General features: G+C 45.9%; 1 protein-coding gene across 3 annotated transcripts in view; it reads left to right on the forward strand.

Moving 5' to 3' along the window:
* The window catches only part of THEGL (theg spermatid protein like), a 58,859-nt gene that overhangs the window by 31,102 nt on the left and 5,866 nt on the right, over positions 1 to 21,891 (forward strand). The window contains exons 2-6 of one of the 3 annotated variants that reach the window (XM_034772768.1): positions 2,780 to 2,810; positions 5,842 to 5,898; positions 6,562 to 6,687; positions 10,317 to 10,454; positions 14,149 to 14,269. In XM_034772768.1, the coding sequence (XP_034628659.1) occupies positions 2,780 to 2,810; positions 5,842 to 5,898; positions 6,562 to 6,687; positions 10,317 to 10,454; positions 14,149 to 14,269 (473 nt within the window). Of the gene's footprint in view, positions 1 to 2,779; positions 2,811 to 5,841; positions 5,899 to 6,558; positions 6,688 to 10,316; positions 10,455 to 14,148; positions 14,270 to 21,891 lie in introns of all 3 variants that reach the window. The other 2 variants (XM_034772769.1, XM_034772767.1) reach the window with 2 other exon arrangements.

Here is a 21,891-nt window from a genome sequence, read left to right on the forward strand (position 1 = left end):
AGGACAAGTGCAGAGTCCTGCACTTAGGACAGAAGAATCCCATGCACTGCTACAGACTAGGGACTGGTCAGCCTCACCTCAATCCCTGGAAAAATCATGGAGCAGGTCCTCAAGGAATCCATTTTGAAGCACTTTGAGGAGAGGAAAGTGATCAGGAACAGTCAGCATGGATTCACCAAGGGCAAGTCATGCCTGACTACCCTAATTGCCTTCTATGAGGAGATAACTGGCTCTGTGGATGGGGGAAAGCAGTGGACGTGTTATTCCTTGACTTCAGCAAAGCTTTTGATACGGTCTCCCACAGTATTCTTGCCAGCAAGTTAAAAAAGTATGGGCTGGATGAATGGACTATAAGGTGGATAGAAAGCTGGCTAGATCGTCGGGCTCAACGGGTAGCAATCCATGGCTCCATGTCTAGTTGGCAGCAGGTATGAAGTGAAGTGCCCCAAGGGTCAGTCCTGGGGCCGGTTTTGTTCAATATCTTCATTAATGATCTGGAGGATGGCGTGGATTGCACCCTCATCAAGTTTGCAGATGACACTAAACTGGGAGGAATGGTAGATATGCTGGAGGGTAGGGATAGGATACAGAGGGACCTGGACAAATTAGAGGATTGGGCCAAAAGAAACCTGATGAGGTTCAGCAAGGACCAGGGCAGAGTCCTGCACTTAGGACGGAAGAATCCCATGCACTGCTCTGTAGGGACCAAGTGGCTAGGCAGCAGTTCTGCAGAAAAGGACCTAGGGGTTACAGTTGACGAGAAGCTGGATATGAGTCGACAGGGTGCCCTTGTTGACAAGAAGGCTAACAGCATTTTGGGCTGTATAAGTAGGGGCATTGCCAGCAGATCGAGAGACGTGATCATTCCCCTCTATTTGGCATAGGTGAGGCCTCATCTGGAGTACTGTGTTCAGTTTTGGGCCCCACACTACAAAAAGGATGTGGAAAAACTGGAAAGAGTCCAGCGGAGGGCAACAAAAATGATTAGGGGGCTAGAGCACATGACTTAGGAGAAGAGGCTGAGGGAACTGGGATTATTTAGTCTGCAGAAGAGAAAAATGAGCGGGGATTTGATAGCTGCTTCCAACTACCTGAAAGGGGGTTCCAAAGAGGATGGATCTAGACTGTTCTCAGTGGTACCTGATGACAGAACAAGGAGTAATGGTCTCAAGTTGCAGTGGGGGAGGTCTAGCTTGGATATTTGGAAAAACTTTTTCACTAAGAGTGTGGTGAAGCACTGGAATGAGTTACCTAGGGAGGTGGTGGAATCTCCTTCCTTATAGGTTTTTAAAGTCAGGTTTGAGAAAGCCCTGGCTGGGATGATTTAGTTGAGGATTGGTCCTGCTTTGAGCAGGGGGTTGGACTAGATGACCTCCTGAGGTCCCTTCCAACCCTGATATTCTATGATTCCAAGATCCACCCCCAAGTAGGTTGGGCAGTTCCCTTTTCCCCTCAGGTTCTTAAGTCCAGCAACCCAAAAGTCCCTTTCACATGTCCGACCCTTCTCTGCACCCCACTCATAGTTGCTGTTCTTGGTCAGTGCAGACCCAGAGTTCAGAGGTGCATCTGCAGAGTTCACCTCCCGCCCTGGGTGGGGGGTAAAGAGGTACCTTACTCGCTCCGCTCACCGGCCACCTGCTCACTGCTCTTGCCGCACCTCTCCACCAGCTCTCCTGCTGGCCACTTATCACACCTCTCCACCGCCCCCTGCGGGCTGCTCGTCACGCCTCTCTGCCAGCACCCTGTGGTTTGGTCATCACGCCTCTCTGCCACCACCCTGCTGTTCAGTTGTGATGTCTCTGCTGCCACCCTGCTGGTCACTCATTCGCTTCTGCCTTCTGCCTCTCAGCTGTGACCTCTGTACATCAGTCTCTCAGTGATTTTCAGCTCTTTTGCAGATGTTAAACTGATAAGAACAGATAAAAAGAACAGACACTACACTTTGATCTTAGCCCCATCTCAAGTGATTTCAGCTCTCAGTGATTTTAGCTGTTAGCAGGCAGGGCAGAAACACAGGCCTACCACAGGTTTCAGAGTAGCAGCCGTGTTAGTCTGTATCCACACAAAGAACAGGAGTACGTGTGGCACCTTAGAGACTAACAAAACACAAAAGCTTCTGCTCAAATAAATTTGTTAGTCTCTAAGGTGCCACAAGTACTCCTGCTCTTTTAGTCCTATCACAGCTGGTTTCAGCTCTAATTGTTCATTTAAAATAACAAAAGAGGCTCCTAATGACGTTTATTTCTGTTCTTTGAGCAGTGGGGAGGAACAGGTTAAGCCAGTCTAGAGAGGACCTGGGGTGGAGGTGGGGTTGTGCAGCCTCCTGACCAGGACTCCTGTCCCCACCCCTCTTACTTTCACAAGGCTCTGACATTCGAGCCCCTGCTTCATGAGGTTCTTTCAACCGAGGGTGCCCCCCCCCCCATTTGGACAGGTTGAGCTAGCTGTCAGGGAAGCATTCATTCAGACCCTTCTTACACTCGCATGGTTCAAAGAGATACCTGAACGGTTTTTGTTACAACCATTCACCACAGGGAAGTGTGAGAGATGATGTGTACATTGCACTGTAGTTACCTTCAGGATAACTACTAGGAAAACATACCCAAAGCTGTCAGCTAACTAGGCTTAAGTAGTTGGACATGCTTCTTTTCCCTTGCCAGTTATTTTATAGAGAATAAAGTAGAGTCCCCTACTTACAATGAATGCAAATAAATGACAGCATAGAATGCAGGTGTTAGCCAGCCTTTTAATACCCACTTCGTTTTTGTTTTCTTTGCAGTTTCTAACTTCTGTTCATATTCAAGTGACAGGTAAGAAAAAATAACCCAGCAGGGATCTGGAAATGCAAGTACATAACTCAGTGTCCTCTTCCGCACTCAGACAGAGCTCCCAGTGTACCTAATGGGAGCTTTGCCTGAGTGTGGACTGCAGGCCTGGCTCCAAGGGGATTCATGGGACTGCAGCTAATGACATAAACATCAGGAGGAAATGTCTCCTGCAGATGAGGGAAGTTGAATGAGTAAATCAGTTATGATGGCACAACAACATTTCTTACAATGCTGATGTGCTTTTGGAGGTCTGTGTCAACTGGTTATTACAAGAATTATTCACATTATTCCAGCGTAGCACCTGCAAAAAAAAAAAAAAAATTCTATTCCATGATATAGATGCTTGTAGTAGTGTGCAGGTGTGTGGCGCTGATCCTGACCGCCTTTGTGAAAGAGCAGCCTGTGAATCCAGGCAGTGTAATGTAAAAGACCATTCTGTCCCAACTAGAAGTATCTCTTACCAGAAATTCCCATCCATACAAAACTGGAGATGAGCTAGTTTTGATTATAATGCCCACATAAAGAATAGAAATGCATTCATTGTATGCAGAGGCTTTGGACTTACTTATTTTAATTTGTAAAAAAAACCCAAATACTACACCGGTATAGTAAATTTCATCATTTCCCCTGTCAATGGGACGGCTCATGTGCTTAAAGTTACAGACTTATTTAAATCATTTGCTGGGCTGGGACTTCAGAGAGTTGTTTTCTCCTGTTTGTGGGAGTCTTTCACTTGACAGCAGAGGAGAGAATGACTTTTTTTTAAAAAAACAGGAAAAGTGATTGATTTAAAAAAAAAAAAAAATTGTGAGTGGAATTCAGGGGCAGGAGTGGGGCATGAAAATACTTTTAACTTATTTCTTTAAAGTGACGACATTTCAAACTGAAGGTCTCCATTTGAGATGTACATTACAGCCATCCTGTCATTTTTAAAAAAGAGCATACAAGCAGAAGGTCGTCTTGGTGTTTTTCATGCTTCTTGAGAGGAATCTCTTGCACAGAACATATTTTGTGAGGTGATTTGATTCTTAGGAAAACATAAAGCATTACAGTCAGACTTTCCTTATAATCCATGGGATATAGTTAGAAAACGGATCTAGGCCCATGTACTATATTGTGGATGAGTAAAGGTTAGAGAGATATTAATGAGCCTCTTCTGCTGAGAGGATGCCCGGTAATAATCTCATTTTCAGTAAACTAGTTTATCTATTGTTAAATGTATGCTGTGACAAGGCTGGAACTAAAAATAGTTCTAAATGAAATTGTAATTGGCCCCTTGCTGCTTCTCAAAGGAAGACCTTTGTAGAACAACTTGACTGGGAGTTAAAAAATGAAGCTGATGCTTGTCTCCTTAAAAGACAAGGCCAAACCTGGCCATGTTCGGCCATGAGCTGAAGGCACAGGACCAGAGTTTCCCTCTGAAGCTCATGGAATTTGTGCTGATCTTTCTGAGAGCAGAGTTTGTACATGATGTGAGGATGATCGAGCTTAAGTATAATTAGCACGGTCCATTATCTTGCCTCTTGCATCAAGTGAACAATAGACTGCCTAAAAGATAATCTGCTATTGCAGGCATCTTTCCAGGTTCCTGCGAGATGCTGAGCTCCCCCATTCCCACTGACTTCCGGGAGAGCTTACTGTGCTCAGCATCTTGCAACAAGTTCTCAGCACTTTCAAATCGGGCCCCATGTCCTTAAGAGAACCCAATAGCATAATCGCATTGTACATGCATTCTTAACCAACATCTCTCAGACACTGCTCCAGCCCCACCCCTCACCGGCTGTGTTCCCATTGCCAGGCTAATAGAGGACCTGATCTAAAGCCCAGTGACACCATTGACTTTAATGGGCATTGGATCAGGCCCATAGTGCATAATCTGTATACCTGCTTCTGTTCAATTGCTAAGGGAAGTGTTACAAAGTAAAGGGAAGCCACCAGCCCTCTTCCTGCCTGGAGAAAGGGTTGAATAGACACCAAGGATGTCAACATATGAAATATGGGACTCATGGAGAAGGAGGAAGAGTTTGATGGCACTTCATCTATTTTATTGGACTCTTTTGCCACTAACTTCCAGCAAGCAGAGAGGTTGCAAATACTATTGAACTGCTAAATCAATTGCGTGTATCCCTTCCCTGATTGGATATGCAGTCTGAATATTTAATCTTGCAACCGCATCTGGGTAAACACCAGTCAAGTGTGCCTGCCCATGCTTCAGACACAGACACTGTATAAACAGACGCAGACAATCTTTTGTTGGGAATTCTTGATCATTCAGCGTAACCATCTTACCTTCTTTACAGTGAAGCTTTTTGGGATAGGGACCGTGCATTTTGTGTGTTTCTGCAGTGCCTTGCACATTGTGGGTACTAGCGGAAACAGGCAAACGACATTAATAATAATAGTAATATAATACATTGATCTTAAATGTAAGCAGTTTAGTGCAAGAAATGTGACTTAATCTATACTTGTAAAGCACTGTGTTAATGGTGTGATTTAATAATCACGATGATGATAATAATGCATACACTTTTGTGTGGTGCTTATTCGGTTTATTTTTGTGTTGGCTGGGAGAATCTCTGACCTCCTAGTCCTTGTGTATTAATATCACATTATTAAAACAATAAAAAGTGCTTCCACATCAGCCCATCTCCATGAAGTCTTAATCCTGAATTTTTCTATACGATTCTGGTCCAGACAGCAGACTACTGTAACAGAAAAAAACTGGATTATGAGTTCACCAGAGAACTGAGCAAAGGAGAAGCTGGACTGAGAGGGAGAGAATTCTTACATCAATACATGTACTGAAAAGATAGGTAATGTTATAGAGACAATGACTAGCCAGGCCTATTACTTAAAAAAAGAATCAGTGTTCTTCTGTCACGTTGGCTTCATGATGAATGTCTTTGAGTGACTCAAGAATTATTTAAGGTTCAGAATACCGTAACACCTGCTCTATGCTTGTTTTAACAGTCTGAGTTTTATTGCTCATGTAACCTTGATTTGCGTTTCCTAGGATCCGAGAACTAGCAAGACCAAAGAAGCCTAAAGCAGCTTGGGAGAACTATAGTAGGTGAGTGGGAAAAGTACAAAGCTTACGCTGTATGGGCTTTGGGTCTCAGTGGACAACAGTCAGGTAATAAAAGGTGGAGCGTGTCGAGAATGGGTTTCTCCTGCACTGGTGAGCTGTCTCCATCTGACATCTGGGAAAGATAAAAGAATGTGGCTTTTCGTTACAGTGCTAGAGAATCTAAATTCATCCACAGAAGCTGTGGTTTGGGTCAGGCTAAAACATGAACATGGAGTGCTTACACCTTAATCTAGCGTTGGTTGTGATCAGGATTACTGTAGTCCTCAAGTTTCACCTGCCACTTGGGTGGCTGTGCATTTTGCTGATTATTGTTCCCCTGCCCGTTTTGGATAGTTGGGAGGAGAGCAAGGGGGGAGACTTATCACCCACCCTTACCAGTGTGTTTAAAGGCTGGGAGATGGCCTCTCCTGAGAGTGGACATGGCTGGGGATGGTGGGATGGAACAGGTCATGCTGTTCCTCAGGAATGGCATTGAGAGGGCTGCTAACATTGTGCAATGATAATGGTTGCAACCAATAAACATGCACGTTGCTCCTCAGTTGTTTTGCAAGTTTGTAAGAGCATCAGAGGCTCAGTGCCAAGCTTAGTTTAGTGATCATCTAACCAGGAATTTTGTTTCCCTTTTGTTCCCTGTTTTAACAGTAGGTTAGAATGGGGAAATCAGGAGACAATTTGGCCGCTCTCCCTGAGTGCTTTGACGGCTCGGCCAACGCCAAGAATTATTTTTCTGGCCAAACCCAAGAAAATTTTCAATGGTGACCTTCAGCGCAGGTTGGTTGTATTCAGGAGCACTCTTCCTTCTGTTGGAAAACATTCACTTATGAATGTGACAGCTCGGGATTTATTGATAATAATTAATACAAATAAAGGCATGTCAGCTGTAGAGAGGTGAGTCCAGACCATTGGGCAAGGAGAAGAAAGCAGAAGTTTCTGCACTTTCACATCATGACTGTAGCCCAATCCACCATGAACATCTTCCCTCTGAGATCAGCTCAGCAGAGCTGCTACTGAGTAAGGCAATTGTTCAATTTTGCCATCTTAAGGTGTCTGTAAGTTTGGCTGAGTTCTGCAATTTTCTGGATGAAAAGGAGCTGCAGAAGTGTAAAGCATTTATTATGAATGTCTCTAAATAGAATTTTTCAATGTTTCCCATCTATTCATCTTTGTGATTGTTTTGGTCACTAAATGTTGTTGCTGAAGTTTTCAACGTGGGACTAATGATTCTGGGTGCTGCCATTTTCAGGTGGCCAATCTGAGACACTTTAAGGAGTCTCATTTTTTCAGAGGGCAGGCACTCAGCACTTTCTGAAAATCAAGCCATCCTTTTAAGGTGTCTCAGGTTGAGCACCCAAACCCGGAGTCAGCAAATCACTAGTCACTTTTGAAAATCCTGATTCTTCATAATAGAAAATCTTGGTCATAATATAATCTCCTTCTAAATGTATGTTTGATTTCCAAAGGGAAATTGGAAAGGTTAAGTTGTACTTAATTCAGGCTCCCTCCAAAACCTGGCAGGCAAGGTAGAAGGGTGGAACAGCTGATGGGCTGTGAGACGGGTATGACTCACGTAATGGGAAGCTGTTGTTGCTGGAGCAACAGTTTGTCTTATTAGAATTCCAGTGACACCAGGTTCAGTCTAGTGCCACTTTGATCTTGGTTTCTGTGTGGCTTGGAGCGGAACGTTGGGTGTTGTATGGCGTGGGACTGATGGTGGCTGTGGCTGTGTAATGTGTGTGGGTGTGGATTGTTACACCCTGGCCCAGGTGCAAGGCCCTGTGTCCTTTGCAGCATTAGACCAGGATTTATGTGGCACTGTCCCCCGCCCAACCTCTCTCCCCTTCACTGTTCACCCATTTAGTCAACTGCCTGTCCCACATGCGCTGCCACTTCAAAGGCATAAAGATCCAGCGGCTTGAGGGTAGAAGGAACAGAATCCCACTCCATAATTCGGTAGCTGGTGTGCAGGGCCAGGTGTGAAGACTGCCTGGTCAGAAGCTCTGGGCTCCCTCCTCCCCACCACTGTAAGAGCACAGGGTTCTCTACGGTGACTTGCTAATTTGCACAGGGCTGGGGCTGTCTTTGACTTCTCCATTTCCCCTGGTCTGCAGGCCCCTGCATCCAAAGACCTTCAGCAAGCCACAGCTGTCCTGTCTTGCACATGCTGTCTGATGCCCCATGGCTGAGACCCTTGGGAGCAATGCCCTGTGAACTCTTCCAGACCGTAGCCCTCTCTCCTTCATGAACCTATTGTTCCATGAGAAGAAGGAGAGACGCTAATAATGGCATATGCATCCTGCAGCAAATCGTCTACATCAGGGGTCGGCAACCTGCAGCACATGTGCCAAAGGTGACATGCAAGCTGATTTTTAGTGGCACTCTGCTGCCAGCCGGGGTCCCGGCCCCGCTCAGCCCACTGCCAGCCTGGATGGGCGGAACCCTGGGCCGGCAGCGGGCTGAGCGGGGCCAGCAGCCGGGACCCTGGCTGGCAGGGGCTGGCGGATATAACCCCAGACTGGCAGTGGATTGAGCAGCTCAGCCCGCTGCCGGCCTGGGGTTCCGCCCGCCGGCCCCGCTCAGCCCGCTGCCGGCCTGGGGTTCTGCCCGCCGGCCCCTGTAAATGTAAAATGTATTACCGGCCGGCAAAAGCTTAAATTACAGTAAATAAATGAAGACTTGGCACACCACTTCTCAAAGGTTGCTGACCCCTGATCTACATTGTGTAAATTCCCCCTGTGTTCAACAAATATCCCTGTGTCACATGCTGATGAAGAGAATGGAAAGATACATGAATTCATAGGGTTGAATTTGTAGCATGGAGTTTTGTTAACATACCAGATCTCATGTGATGATCTGGAAGAGGAGCCAGTACACCAAATGAGGGCATATAGACGAGAGCAGAATATCATCAAAGGAATGTGGCTGTAAGGCAACAAATTAACCAACCCTCTGCCAACAGCTTGCAAGAAGAAAACAGGCCCCAACAAGTGTTATTACTGAGCAGTGTTATTTAGTTCCTCTTTCAAAAGAGGGTTCATCGCATGTACATATTTAAAATGCCCATCTTGAGGTATAGGTGAATGATTATTACCACTATTGCTTATATTGTGGCAATGAATCTTCAGTTTGTCTGCCAATTGTATTTGTCATAAAAAATCAATGGAGACTCCCTCCTCCAGATGATCATTGTTTTTCATAACTTACGGATTTGTTGGAAAAAGGCAAAGCCAGGGGACAAACTGGCCATATGGATACGTAGTTCAAAGTTGTTCCAGGGAGACAGTGCCCAAGTTTGCAGTTCTCCGATAGCAAAAGACTAAACAATATGTTTTGCTTATCAGGTGCTAATCATTGAAGTCCTTCACCAGTCCCTTCCTAAAGGTTCGCTGTCCCCAGTGCTTTGTAAACCCCAGGGGCCTAACTGGAGATTTTTTAGCGGACGGTTTCTCTAAGTGCTTGTAAGTCTCAATTCATGTTTTGAAATAATTCCCGGAGGGGACTAGGCCAAACTCTGTCAGGGTGTAGAGCAGATTTCTAGCTCCTAAGAAGCCATAACAGCTGTGAGAATCTGTCTCTGCATTTCTTGGGCTGTTGACTATGATGCTCAGTAGCCAGAATAAGGATTGGGGAGGTCACGACAGTACAACTGTATTTGTTTCTCTCTTGCCATTGCCACTAGTTTCTTGTCTCTTTCCTACTCAGAATTAATACAAAACATTGAGTTACCTATACAAAACCAAATGCCAGTGTTAAGTAATGTAGGTGGGGTGAGAATAACAGGGCGATGGGGAGAAGCAATTGGGAATCTGGACTCCCACATTGTAATCCCATCTCCACCACTGATTTATTTGGTGTGGCCTCGCTGTGTTTCATTTTCTCCATCCTTCAGTGGGGATAATCCTCCCGACTCCACCTACCAAGAGGGTTGTTATGAGGCCAAGTTAATTCCGTGCTTCTGAGGCCCTGACATGAAAGAAGCTATAGCAGTGCAATGTATTATTAAATGTTATACTTTGAAGGATTCTAATTTGCATGCTTCATAAATAAACAACAGAAATATTGTGGGATTTGTATTGTGAAGTAGTTTCTCAAAACTGCCCGTAGAAAGGACTACATTTTCACCCCACACACACACACACACACCCCATTGTGCTTAAAAAGTCCTTTGTGCATGCAAGCAAGCAGGTATTTGCATGGCCAGGTCGGGTAATCCCATGTGCAAATACCCATTTGTTTATGCAGTGTACCTAGTTTGAGTGCAGAAATGTGGACTTTTGCATGTGCAATGTCTGTGTATGGATTTAAGTTATCCTAGTTTGGCCATGCATGCCCGTTGTCACTGTTTTAATGAGATTGTGGTCTGGCTGACTGTCTTCATTACTTCGTCCATGACATTCCCAAAGGTGTCTCTTCTTGTACAGCTGTGGCCGGATGTCAGAGATCCGGCAGCGCCCACCGTTGATGGATTTAGCTTTACCGTCGCCTCGAATATTGAAGTTGGCAGAACCTAAAAAATACCAAACAGCGTATTTAAAACAAAGGTAAAAAACGCCACCGCTCGTATTGTGCTCCAGGTGTTTCAAGTGGGTTTTCAGCATAATTAGCGTTCAAAAGCAGTATGTTCGGTTGGAGTAGGAGCAAAACGAACAGGACTGAAAAAGGGGGAGAGCAGAGGTGCTGTCTAGCTGTGCTCTGTATGGCACTTGCTGATGATCTGCAGCTAGCTGGCTGCTGTCATTGTGTGGACTTGCCTCATTCCAGCTGCCAAATTGGGTTGAAAAAAGCTAAGCATAGAAGCATACATGCCGTGCTTTCCTCACCTTACCTTGCCATACCCTGAATGGGAAGAGAAGTGGCCTGCATGAATGTGAATGGGAGGGCTGAAAGTCTCTGTATTTGTGTGGCCAGCAAACTCCACACTATGAAAATGATTGAGAACCATCCTAGAGAGCACATCATTATGTTGGGGACTCCTTCAAGGGCAAAACAGGTGGTCTACTTGGAATAGGCAAGGGCTATAAGTGTGAGACAAGGATACATTTACCATAAACACGTATTCGTCTGATGAAAAGAATAGAACACTGGGTCAGATTCAAAGCGCGGTCCTGATGTAACAGACCCGCCATAGAATCGACCATAGGCTCTGAGAGAGTGCCTTTGTCTCTGGGTTTGGCTAGATTAGGAAAAGCGGTCAGGATTAGCTAACACATATTAGCTGCCCCTGACTAGGGCTGGCTGAAAATAGTCAGTCCAAACTCATTTTTTGACATAAAAATGGGTTTTTGACTAAATTAAGTTTTTGCAAAAAGCTTCTGCTTTCCATGGAAAAATTTGATTAGCCAAAAAATGGAATGGTGGAAATAGAAGTGTTTCAATCTGGAAATGTTGCAGTGGTACCTTGTGGGAGTTGTAGTTCTGTTCCCTCATGTCTCCATTCTTCTCTATCTACCAGGCTCCCCTGTTGGACTATGTCTCCTGAGATGTACCATTGCTAAGGACTCCATGATACACTGCCTTCCACCTCCAAAAGGGGAGACTTTGTGCAACCAGGGAACCCAACTTATAGAGGAGAAAGGGAGCATGAGGCATCTGAACTACAACTCCCATGAGGCACCGTGGCCACATTTCCATATAGAATTTTTTCAGTTTTGGACACATTTTTTGGTATTTGAATTTCTGCCAAAAAAAAATCTGATTATTCTGTGGAAAATTAGATGAAAATGAGTGTTCTTTCCATTGGAAAAAAGGGGGTTGTTTCCCCAACAGCTCTTCCCCTGGCCTAATGTCCACCTCTTTTCCAGGTCTAGACAAACCCTGTGTGACCATAACCTCCCTTAGCAGCTGCATTCCTCAGCATCTGTGCAGCTGTCAGGCTCGAGGGTGATGTTGGTGAGAATGGGAGACAGGGTGTGAGCAGGGCTGAGGAGATGAGTGACCAGATCTGGCTGCCTTCAGAAGGACATGTGAAATACACCTGTTCAATATAACTTCCTCACCGCTGCATCTAAAACATCAAAGAGGAAGAGGAGGAAAATGAGGTGACGAGAGGAAGGGGAGGAAAGATAGTGGGGTGGGTAGGGGGAGGAAGAAAGATGAAAAGCAAAGAAGAAAGGAAACTTCCTTCTGGGGAAGTAGGGAAACAAATTAAGCCCTGGGCTTGGTTATAACTCTTGGGGAGAGACAGATTCTGCTGTGATGGCCCCACTATCAAGCTCTGGATAGACAGAAACCATTAGAAATGGTGAACCTGATCATAAGAATTCTCTGCTCTGGGTCCATTTAGGGTAGCAGCTAGGGGACAGGGGTAGAATTCTTAAGAGCTTTCCCCTGCAAAGTGCAGTACTGAATGGCTTATCTGTTTTTCACCACAGAGAGATGGGATAACCGGGCTGCAAGTTGTTTGCAGTATAGAAAAAGAAAGGCCCTATTTATGGTGTCTCCCAAGAGAAGCAGAGGCGGAATGTGCTAAGGGAAAAGACAATCAAAACTAGCAACTGTCCATCACCAAGTTTGCAGAACCAGGCCATGCACTGTGTGCACCTTTAAACTGGGAGCTGGAGGAATTAGTGAAAGTCAATGGGATTTGGGCATCACTGCAGGTCTACTTAGGATGCCCATATTCTTTATTTTCAGCTGCCACCTTTTGCTTCTTCACCAAGTGAAAATGCTCCCCTTTCCCCTTCCCCCATTTTGTTAAAAAATGTTCCCAGCCTTTGTCCTGAAACCTGAGATTGGGGATGGGCAGTTTTTCTATCTTGCTTTGTGATGGGGAGAGGTGTGCAATGACAGGATTTCCCCTCGTCCACACACAGCAGTTCATTGTCCTAGCTCTTTCTTTTGGTCTCATTCACACAGTCACTCTAGCTCCCTTTGTTCATTTGACCACTGGAGTTATGCACCAGAGCAGCTCAATATTCATGTACAAAGTGGCTTAGACCAGGTTTTGGTGCAGGGATGATGGTTTTGCATCATGGCGAGGCGCGCAGTGATGGAGGGTTTAGCAACGTAGGTAACATAGAGCAACAACTCACTTTGCTACCCAGTTCCATAATCTGGGGCAATTCAGTCTCGGGGTGGAGCACCCCCAGTTTATCATGTGGACCCCAGATCTCAAGCCTCATACCTGAGAGAACCCTGCTCATCTCCTAACCCCCTGGGTCCCTCCATAGCCCTCAGGGAGGCAGGAATTAACCCCGGAAATAAAAGCTGCACTCAGCTATCACGCCAGTGGCTTTGTGGGCTGGACAAACCCACAAATAGCATGAGACCATTTGTGGGCCCATGGGGAGTTTCACATCCTTCCTCCAACCAGAGCACGGTGTACTTAGTCCCCAGAGCCCAGACATACAGATCAGCATTCGCTAGCCCAAATAAGAGTTCATCCCACCCCCAGCTCCAGTCTCAGGGCAGTCACCTCCTGCCCCTGGCAGCACTGGCTGGTGTCTGGGTGGGGTGTGAGCTGGGAGGGTGAATCCTGGTCTCTGCTGCATTGCCTGGCATCCATCTCTGTGTCACTGGGCTCCCCGCTGTGTCCAGATTGCTCCTTCCGCCTTGCCGTGCCCATGCCCCCAGCCTGCTCCCTGGGCTGACCCCCAGCCTGCAGGTCCAGGCTGCATGTAGTCCTGCTCCCTCCCGCAGCAACATGTGCTCCCGACCTAACCCCACAGTCTTCTCCAGCCCCATCCCTGTGCCCGGTGCTCGGCCCAGAGCCCGCCAGGGCTGCAGCCAATCATTTGCCCCACCTTGGGCCAGGCGGAGCTCCTGCTCTGGAGTGGCATTCCCCGCCTGCAATGGGGGGTGGTTTCAGGGAGTCACGCCAGCCATGCCTTAGCCAGCAGAGCTCTGGGGCCAGCTCCCCTCTCTGCCCCCCAATTCAATCAGGGCTGGTGGGTAGGACTGGACCTTTCACACTGGACCCATGCCCATGTGGAGTGTGGACTCCACACCCAGATCACTGCTTAGCAGGGTGACGGCTCCCTCAAGCACATACCTACTCCAGATATTTTCACGCACTCCCTAAGTTACACTGTCTCTATGGCTTTGGTTTTATTTACACCAGGCATTAAATGAAAACCAGTTTTAGGGCTGGTTGTTACAGCATCACCACCACAATCCTTGTAGACAAACAACCACAATAATTCTGCAACAATGCCGCTAGTTTAATTCAAATAAACAAACCTATTCTGGGAACACCCTGAAGCTGTGTCCATGTTGCATGTTTGTGTTTTTTCTTAGGCCTCGTAGTTCTCCGGAGTGGCCCATGCCAACAGCTGCACTCACCTGTGAGGCTTCCCAGCGGGTTCTAGAACTTGCGCGTCCCAAATCAGTGCATCCAGGCTTCGTGCTAGACAGAAAGGTGATGGTGATGTTCAACCAAACTGGGAAAGGGGAACCGTCGCTCCCCCCTGTATCAGCTTTCAGCAACAATTTCACTTTGGTTGCTGCAGCCTGAGGTTAGCCATGGAATAGACACAATGGCCGGTTCGCACTACAGAAACAGCTGGAGGGTTCTGCCAGTTCAGGAGTTGGGGCACAAGTTGCTTGATATGCTTTTTAATTACTAGGTTAAGAAAGTTGTGCCAGACTTGCCATGGCTGCTCAGCCATACTAACTGACGCCATTTTTAAAGCGTCTTTTTCTTGTAGTTTAGTGGTGACTTAAATGGTAGCCCGTTTGCATGATGGGGTTTTTTTTTGTTGTTGTTGCTTTGGTTGGTTGATAAAGATAATAGTGGTGACAGAATACATGTAAACTTCTGTAAGGCTTTTGACTTGGTACTGCATGACATTTTGATTAAAAAAACTAGAATGATACAAAATGAACATGGCCCACATTAAATAGATTAAAACTGGCTAACTGATAGATCTCACACTGTAACTGTAAACAGGGAATCGTCACTGGGTCTGTTTCCAGCAGGGTCTTGCAGGGATTGGTTCTAGGCCCAATGCTGTTTAACATTTTTATCAATGACCTGAAAGAAAACAAAATTATCACTGTTAAAGTTTGCAGATGACACACAAATTGGGGGAGTAGTAAATAATGAAGAGGACAGGTCACTGATACAGAATGATCTAGAACGCTTGGTAAACTGGGCACAAGCATTTTAATACTAAATGTAAATGGATACATCTGAGGACAGAGAATGCCGGCTATACTTACAGGATGGGGGACTCTATCCCGGGAACCTGTGACTCCAAAACAAGATTTGGGGGTTGGGGTGGATAATCAGCTGAACATGAGCTCCCAGTGTGACTCTATCGGCAAAAGAGATAAGGTGATCCTGGGATGCATAAACAGGAGAATCTCGGCTGGGAGCAGAGAGGTTATTTCACCTCTGTAACTGGCATTAAAGCAACTGCTGCTGGAATCCTGTGTCCAGTTCTGGTGCCCATAATTTAAGATGGATGTTGATAAATTGGAGAGGGTTCAGAGAAGAGCCATGAGAACAATTAAAGGGTTAAAAAAACCTGCCTTAGAGTGATAGACTCCAGGAGCTCACTCTATTTAGCTTAACCAACAGAAGGATGAGGGGTGACTTGGTTACAGTCTAGAAGTACCTATATGGGAAACAGATACTTCGTAATGGGCTCTTCAGTCTAGCAGAGGAAGGTCAAACACAATCCAACAGATGGAAGTTGAAGCTAGACAAATTCAGACTGGAAATAAGGTGTACATTTTTAACAGTGAGGGTAATTAACCATTGGAACCATTTACCAACGGTCATGGTGGATTCTCCGTCATTGGCAATTTTTAAATGAAGATTGGGTGCTTTTCATACAGATCGGCTCTAGGAATTATTTGGGGAAAGTCTCTGGCCTGTGTTATAAAGGAGGTCAGGCTAGATAATCACAATGGTCCCTTCTGGTCTTAGAATCTACGACTCTACATGTTCTCTTTATGTGTTACAGAAATTCCAAAAGACATCTGCTGGGGGATTGAAAACAGACTAGTCTAAGTGGCCAAAAATAACTACAAACCGACATCATGCTCTTGGCTATAGTGCATGATAAAATGGGTTGGGAAAATGGAAAGAGCTGATTGGCTGATAAGAATTCTGACCCCCTGTTGTTGCTAGATAATGCAAACCACATTTGGAATTCATTAGCCATGTTCACATCGGACATACTTACCCGCCTGTACAAGGACAGAAGAAAGGGCCAGGAACTGCAGTTCCCCCTTTTTTGATGCTATTGTACAGGAAACCTAAATTGAGAGTGACCTCTGAAGTCTCTCTTCCTCAGTCGGTCACTCTCTAGTAGGGGGTGAGAGGGTTCAGGCAGGATCTCAGATAACATGAGTCATATTCATTCATGTACATAGTAGGGAAGCAGAAGTGCTTACACCGCAGGAATCACTGGGTGAGATTCTGTGACCTGTGGTATGCAGGAGGTCAGACTAGGTGATCATAGTGGTTTCTTCTGGCCCCAATTATGACTATTGCAAAAAGAGAATTAAAAATCCCATTCCAGTACATAAATTACTCTCGCCTTTGAAGATGCAAGTTAAGAGACCATCCTTTTTTTTTTAAAGTATGAATATCTATATTTAACAAATAAATGTTATGACTGTCAGGAAGGAGGATTAGAAAATTGCTTTGTTGTGGGAAATATTACTGTCACAGATCAGGGCAACTACACCTGTATCCCTCTCCATCCTTACCAAGGATGACAGTAGGTTGTAGCTGTAGGTTGACAGCTCTTCAGCAATAACCTCTCTTGGGCAGAGACCTGTCTTTTTCTCCCCCTGACCAGAGATTTTCCAGGCTGCATGGTTTCCTGCCTACACTGTGATATTCCCAGCAAGCCAGACCATTAACAGGCCAGTGTCTCCACTTTGCTTTCACTCTGGCGGCTGTGAACAACGTAATTACCACACAGCTCTATCTAAGCAAGCACAGTTATTCTTAAGATGAAAGCATAACAGAGAAAGGTGTTAATGACAGTACAAGAACCTACATGCATTCTCAAAAGCTTACCGGGGCTACCCCCACTCCAACCTCAGGCTCTGGTCGGTGTCAGTCCTTTAAAACCCACCGCTGGGTTTTTGCCATGGTTACAAGTTTATAACCATCTCAGATACAGAACCAGAGCAATCATGAATAGCTCAGTCTTTCCTGTATACAGCTTGGGCCTTTGATCTTGGCCTCATGTAACAGGCAAGACAAAAGCCCACTCCTCAGCGTGGAGCTTCAAAGAGCTTGGTTTTTGCATAACTGGAGATGGGGAATTTACATTCACCTCCCCCTAGGCATTTCCCAAGAAATCCCCTTCACAATTGTCCATTCTTGTCTGGCACATTGTTCAGTATAGTCCTTTGGTCATTCACGCCTCACATCACAGCTGCCCTGCCCCCAGAGAGCTTATATACTATTCTGTCCCACAATAATACTTAAACTTTGCATTTAATATAATGGACCCCAAAGATACTTAAACTTAATTCAGTAAGGTCTTCCAAGATATTGCAGGCCATTGCCACATCCAGCACTATTACAACACAGGGAGAAACCTGCTTCTTCATTTTACTCACATAGCTTGTTCTGTGAATTCTATTTGGGTGTAGTTCAGTAACTTCATTTCCTTTCAATCAGCTGGCTAAAATAAAAAACAATAACAACCATGAATCCTATTAGCCATAAAAATATGTAATGCTAACGATCTTGTGTATCTGTTCTCTGGATGCTTTGTGCAATAGTTCGACTGTTTATGGTCAATATATTTCTTTGTCACAGTATTTCCTGTCAATGTAGCTGAAAAATAGATGTAGTCTAGGAAAGCAACGCCTCCCTCTCTTTAGTGACTTCTGTTGTGTAACAGTAGGGCTGTATGGGAGGGTACATGATGTATATCAAGTTTATATTTTTGGATGCAGGTGTTTGCCTACTTCATGCCAGCTGTGAATGCCAAGAACAACATTTGGCTGAAATGACAGCTCCCATTCTCTCTCTTTCCCAGATCCAATGTGGCCAGCAAAAGAAGAGGAGTACAATACTCATGTCCCCAAAAGGCACTGCAGTCCCCTAGCTGATCTTGCAAAACTCCACTTGCTAAATTGTCAGACAAGCTTCTTTGTGCTTCCTGCCATGCGGTGCCTCCCTCTTGGGAAGAGCTTCCCTAAATATCCACCAAGCCACCTCACTGGCATCCTGCACCGCCCTCCTTTTCCAAGAAGCATACAAAAAAACCCTGACAACGGTCAGGCTGCTGGTATGCTAAGCGAGCCCACTGTCCATCATGCTGACCTGTATTGTCTTTTTGTTTCCTTGCACTCCCCCGTCTGTCTGTGTCCATCTGTTGTCTCTTGTCTTACACTTGGATTAAGTCTTTTTGTTCTGTGTTTATACAGTACTTAGCACAATGGGGTCCTGGTCCATGACTGGGCCTCCTCAGTGCTACCACAATGTAGAGTAATAAATGTAGTTAGATGTTCAGCTCCGTGTGTTTACTCTGTTTGCCGTCCCAGCTCTGCACAGGCAGCTGGCACAGCAGACCTCGAGTGAACGGCCCAATGACCACAAGATCCATCAAGGTGCAAAGGCCCTTGGTCGGGTTTATTGTTAACGAAGCACGGTCCTCGCTCCCCTGATCAATGTCTATAGATACACTAGCACATGCACGCCCGTGGCAACGCACCAGTTCAGTGAATGGCGGAACTTTCCATTTCCCCCTCGGCTAGCCAAAGACTCTCCCTCCGAGACTCCATTTTATATATCAATGCAAACAAGTTACGTATTGCCCCGCTGATGTAGTTAGGTGCCACCCATCACCTTTTACATGTTGGTTCGATCAAAACATCTCTATCCATCATGCTGTCATCCTGACCTTATATTTCGAATGGGTCAGCGTGTTCCTGTTCTCTTTAGGGAATGGGCTAGTATTGAGGTGTTCTGGTACCACCCTACTGGAATGTGCTTGCATGAGTGCTCTGTGCCTAGCACCTCTTCGGAATGTGTGTTTCTGTAATATCAGCCCTGTTCTTCCCAGATTCTGTGAACAGGTCCTGTCTAGCTCACAGCTTGACTTTGATCACTACTTTAGCCCAGGCCTCAGGCCTTATTCCAAGCCTCTGATACAAGGGCTTATGTCTCTGGCTCTCTTCCCACTACATTCCTCCACTTTTTGTCTTTTTATGGGGAAGATGTTCACCCATTGTCCTGGAAAAGCATAATGCATGGACTGAAGGTGACCCATTGGACTAAACACTGTTATGTGGTCACCTTACACATTCATGCCTCATCTGTCCTGTAATCTACACATTCCCTTGTATGACTGATAGATTTTATTTTTTAATTGTTTTTAGTTCCTTATGGTGGACCTGGGAATGTTAGGCCCGGGACCGTGACTGATGTGTGGGATTTAGAGTTGTTTTTTGATAACTTTGGGGCGACATGAGGAGGCCTTTCTACTTAGTTGGTGATTGATGAGAAGGGCTTTGGTCACTATTACAAGTGTATTGTGCTTATACTTTATAGAGTAGTACAGGTGTATAGATGGATATATATGAGGGATTACATGATTATTTTCTTGAATAGATGAATACCAGACATATTCCCTATAAGCCCTGCTAGAAAGAAAAGGTGGGGAGAACTAATGCATCAGGCTTTAAAGAGTCCCTTGCAGGTTGCTGCGCTTGCAGGTGGATTTTATGGGGCCATTGCTCACCTGTTGTGGTGCATGGCTTCAGTAAATGGGTAGAGGCATTTCCCACCAGGAAAGAAGATAGCCCTGCAGCTGCTAAAATGCTGATGCTAGAAGTATTCCCCAGATGAGGACTGCCACACAGTACTGATTCTGATAATGGACCTGCGTTCATTGGGAAAGGATTCCGGACCATGGATACATGGGCTGCTATTCCCTTACCTTTGCACATTCCCTACCATCCTCAAGCTGGAAGGCAGGTGGAAAGTATGAACAAGTCTCTTAAAATTGAATTATCCAAAGTGTGCAATGAACTGGGAACAAATTGGGATATGGTGCTCCCGTGGGTTCATATGAGAATCTGGAGCCGTCCTAATCGCATGACAGGACTTAGCCCTTCTGAGGTGCTCTTTGCCTGTCTGGAAAAACTTGCTATACCCCCCAGATTACTGAAAGCAATGGCAACACCAATCTGGATAAAACATCTTAAACACTGGTTGGGTATGGCCCAAGGGTCTGCTGCAGCAAACCCAGCTGCAGAACAGCAAAAAATGAATCAAGATGAAAACAGTGATATTAAGCAATGGCAAATTGGAAGCCAAGTAATGGTTAAAAGTGACCAGCACCTATTGTCATGTTTCCCCATTTTCTTTTTTAAAATTCATATGGGTCCCCCCTTGCTGGCAATTCATCGGGTTAATCAAACTCTGTGGGGATTTGCAGAGTAGGTATTAGGGGGTTCACTACCTCATAGTTTTCTGCCATGTTAGATCGCGATTCCTACAGAGGGCAGCTCATTTACTTAACAGATCAGCGGTTGGGGTCCCCAGTGTAGTTAGATGTTTGGCTGCATGTGTTTCCTCCATATGCCATCCCAGCTCTGCACAGGTAACTGGCACAGCAAATCTCAATGAACCACTCAATGACCACAAGGTCCATCAAGGTGCGAAGGCATTTGGTCGGGTTTATTGTCAAGGAAGCACGGTCCTAGCTCCCTGGATCAATGTCTACAGTTCTATTAGCACATGTATGCCCGTGACAATGGATGCAGCTCAGTGAATGCCTGGTGGCTTTACCTTCCCGGGAGTCCTGTCAGCCCCCCTCTTCAAGTCCAATAGGCCTTGGTTCAAACCAGGTGTCCGAGGTAGGTGCCTGACATCAGACCGTCTATCCTCTCCTCCACCAGACTGCCAGGTCCTTTACTGTAGGGCCCAGGGCTGGCAGTGATGTGATCAAGCTGCACACACTACGAGATGGGTCAGAGCAGTGCTCACAGCTGGAGAGGAGCAGGAAACCTGCTGCAGCCTGCCTGGAGAGATGGCCAGAAAAGTTAGGTGCTGAGAGAAGTTCAGGACGAGAGTAGGAGCCGGGGGAAGAGTAGCACGATCGAAGTCTGTGAGGGTCTGGGAAAGCAATACAGTACAGTGGTTGGTGGACCATAAAGAGCCTGACATGGTGGAGAGGCGAGTGGAAGGGCTGATGTCAGGACAAGTACCTTGCACATCTGGTGAGAAATGGCTTTACTGTACTGAGATCCCCGGGGGCCCATTGGGCCTGCTGTTGCACTTTTCCCAGGCCCAGTAACTCCTGGCTGCAGGCCTGGAGACTAAGCAGTTCTGTGCCATCTATACTGTGTGAGGCGTTTTATTCCCCCCTCTTGCTTTTCTTGCCTTACAGATTAGCCTTTGCCCAAAATAGCTTATGTCCAAATAAATCTGTTAGTCTTTAGGTGCCACCGGACTCCTTGTTGTTTTTGTGGATACAGACTAACACAGTTACCCCTCTGATAGATTAGCCTTTGTGTGCCTGGGGCACCCCTGGTGATTTTCCATTGAGCAGGTTGGGTGGCTGCCAGGTACACTCGCGCACACACACAAACTTTGGAAAGACATCCCCCTTTTCTCTCTTCACTTATAATCCCTGTATTCTCCTCCTCTGGCTGCTGTTTATCCACCCTTGAGCACAGTATTGTGAACGCGCCATTGTAAACATTATCTAAGGTCCTTCCTTTCCATTGCCTGCGGCTCCACCAGATGCGTAGCAGCAGTTCCATGACCTCCTCGGCCCACCTGTTGTTTCCTCCCATAAAGAAGACCAACACCCAAATTTCCAAACAACATTCAGTGCGGGTTGGTTTGGGGACTGAGGGTGGCATTTCCAGGGCCCGTTGTTTTCAATGGGATTGGTGCTCCTCAACCACTTAGGCACTTTTGAAACTCCCACCCTAAGAGGAGATTTTTAAGTTTTGTTCTGCGTGTTTCAATGAAGCTTTGTGCCTTGCTGTCTAAGTCTGACTTGGTTACTGGTATGTGTCAGAGATCAAACTTTTCAAATGTAGGCACCT

Source organism: Trachemys scripta, chromosome 5 (assembly GCF_013100865.1).
Source record: "Trachemys scripta elegans isolate TJP31775 chromosome 5, CAS_Tse_1.0, whole genome shotgun sequence".
In the NCBI taxonomy this organism is placed as follows: domain Eukaryota; kingdom Metazoa; phylum Chordata; order Testudines; family Emydidae; genus Trachemys; species Trachemys scripta.